Source organism: Stegastes partitus, unplaced genomic scaffold, assembly GCF_000690725.1.
Source record: "Stegastes partitus isolate 25-593 unplaced genomic scaffold, Stegastes_partitus-1.0.2 Scaffold2103, whole genome shotgun sequence".
NCBI lineage: Eukaryota > Metazoa > Chordata > Actinopteri > Pomacentridae > Stegastes > Stegastes partitus.
Window position 1 is genome coordinate 66,311 of NW_007579834.1, and position 2,800 is coordinate 69,110.

General features: G+C 46.4%; 1 protein-coding gene across 1 annotated transcript in view; it reads left to right on the plus strand.

Moving 5' to 3' along the window:
• Positions 1-751: 751 nt before the first annotated feature.
• The window catches only part of atp1b2a (ATPase Na+/K+ transporting subunit beta 2a), a 7,985-nt gene continuing 5,936 nt past the window's right edge, over positions 752-2,800 (plus strand). Inside the window, exons 1-2 of the mRNA XM_008303958.1 lie at positions 752-767; positions 2,601-2,729. Coding sequence (XP_008302180.1) covers positions 752-767; positions 2,601-2,729 — 145 coding nt within the window. The remainder of the gene's footprint in view (positions 768-2,600; positions 2,730-2,800) is intronic.

Below are 2,800 nucleotides of genomic sequence, written 5' to 3' on the forward strand. Positions count from 1 at the left end.
CTCTGTGTGGTTATTTGTCTATCAGGTATTTTTATGAGTGACTTTGTGCATCGTTGCTCTTTTATGTGTTAGACAAAGTGTTATTTTGGAGCCAACTCCCAGCAAATGTTTAGTAAACGTTCAGAAACCAGACTGAGGACTTCCGCTGATGAAGGTTTGTGGTAGTGACTTGCTCACTGAGTTCATGTTATTGATCCTCGTCTGTGACACTTTATTGTGAGTGAGCAGGAGGCAGCAGATCAACACATCACATCGAACAAACAGCGTTCTAACAAACGCCTCATCACTGGAACTTTCCTGCATCTGTGGGACTGAATCTAGTCCATAAATCTGTTCATGCTGTTTAAAAATCAGCAGCTCCAGATTCTGCAGCTGCTTCACTCAGACTTTATTTAACTTTGTCTCATGTTTAGTTCCCATCAGTTGGTTGAAACGTTAAAAACGTCTTCAGAGTTTCAGCTTTTATTGAGCTGTGGTTTGGTGGTGATGGAGCTCTGAGCTCTGACGGGCCCTGATCCGTTACAAGTTTTTGCCCTTATTTATTTTTGAATCTCCTGAGCATTCCAAGGCTGTCGCCATGTTTGTTTACAGTTACCATGGTTACAGGTGCAAGGCTGCTGCGATCTGCAGCGATGTCACCAGACAAGCATTCTTCATCACACACACCTGTCACCTGTTCACCATCAGACTATTAAAGCATCTGCAGCTCAGCTTTTACATAACTGCCTCTGATGATGTCGCCTCTTCCATCATGCACCGGGGCACTGGTGAGACTGAAGGACACACACTGGCACAGACACACACACAGATACACAATAAACTGCAGTGTACGTGTTAATCTGGATTAAGCAGATGGACGGGGTTGATTGGACGGTAATCTGCACACACACACAATAAATAATAAACACAATCCTCCAGTTGTGTTCATCTGCAGACACACCATGTCTACAAACCTGAACCAGGTGTGTCCACCTGTACGACGCAGTCAGACAAACGTCCCATCAGAATCAGGCTGAGGACAGGACCAGGATCGACCAGTTATTGAGGCCGATATCTGATGCAGTTTCTTCTCTGTCTGATTGGTTACTCGTCACAACGACAGCCAATCACTGAAAGCTATTGTTTACAGACAGACGAGCACATTACCATTAGCAGCTACAGTTAGCAGCTGTTTGAAGTTGTAATTAACAACACAATCTTCCACAGTTTCACCTGAAAAATTCACCTATCAGAGCTGCTCGAACTGATTCGGCTGTGCTAGGCTAATGCTAACACTGAGAGGTTGTGTGTCTTCGTCTGACACTGCCTGGAGCGCCGTGACATGTTTCTAAAGTCACACAACTTTAACTCTCTGTTCCAACGGACAGACCTGTCTCTCTGCAGAGAAACAACCTGCAAAAACTGAACAAGAGGCACAAACATCCACACAAACCAGACCTTAGCTGCTTTCATAGTGGCTAATGCTAAGCTAACGGCTAGCAGGCAACCACAGATTAAACTGAGTCTGAAAAACAGTCAGAAATAAAGCTTTAAGGTCTGGACCTTAGTGGGAAATAAAAGAGAGAGAGCACAGACAGAAAACAGAAGAACAGCAGACAGACCTGCAGGAGACAAATGGGCATTGATCTCAATCAATCGACTGATCAGTAAACAGGCCTAATGATGGGTGACACTGACATTGTCACTCCTTTTTCTACTCTTCCATTTCAGTGACTGTAATCCTTATTATTGTGGAAGCCTCGGTATGGATGGCAGGTTCCTGCCGTCACGTGCTGTTAATATACAGCACTGAGTATCTATTGGTTCCAAATATTGGTTCTATGCCTTTGTTGATAACTAAAAATGGATTTTGATATCAGCTCTGAAAAACCATATCAGTTGATCCTCAGAGCACTGGACTCACGATGAGGTGCTGGTCCTCAGATCTCCTGTGATCCTGTTAAGCTAATCTGCAGCAGAGGACATGTTTGATGACATTAACTGTACAGGAGGAACCTTTAACTGGTTCCACTGGCTGACACCAGCTTACATTGAATGTTCCTCTGCAGCCAGAAAACACTGGACCTGAGTCTGAGGGCAGGTTCCGGGGGATCCTTAGGGAGTTAAAGCGGTTCTTTCAGGACATTCTAGAGGTCTTCAGAGAGGTTTAGGATTCTTCAGTGATTTCTTCGTTCTGCTAGTTTAAGCAGTTTCTGGGTGGCTTGTAAAGATTTCAGGGTTCTTAGGTGCCAGGTCCAGGATGTTCAGGTTCTGGACTGAGGTTCTGAAGAGGCCACACAGTTCTTTGGGGGCCCTGAGGGTTCCAAAGGTTAAATTAAACTAGTGCCTGCTGTCTGCCAATCAGAGTGCAGGATTCTGTGTTCCAGCTGCAAACAGCTGTTTGATGAAAAGTGAAACTGGTCAAAGTGACTCAGAAATGAAACTGGAGATGCTGCAGAGCGAACAGCACTGCCCCTCCCCCGTCCGTCGCCCTCTGAATGTAGGTCATCAGTAGGGGCGGGGCCAAACACAAGAGGATTATAAAGATGACATTCAGAGGGGGAGGGGAGGACAGGATGTACTGTAGGACACAATAACTCTGTCTCCCCCATCTCCCCCAGGCCTCATCCTGCTCTTCTACCTGGTCTTCTACCTGTTTCTGGCCGGCATGTTCGCTCTCACCATGTACATCATGCTGCTGACGCTCGACGACTACAAGCCCACCTGGCAGGACCGCCTGGCCACTCCAGGTGAGAGCAGCCTGGCCCCCAGCACAGGGGTTACCACCAGCCAGAGGTTAACCAACCACACTACAGGTTAA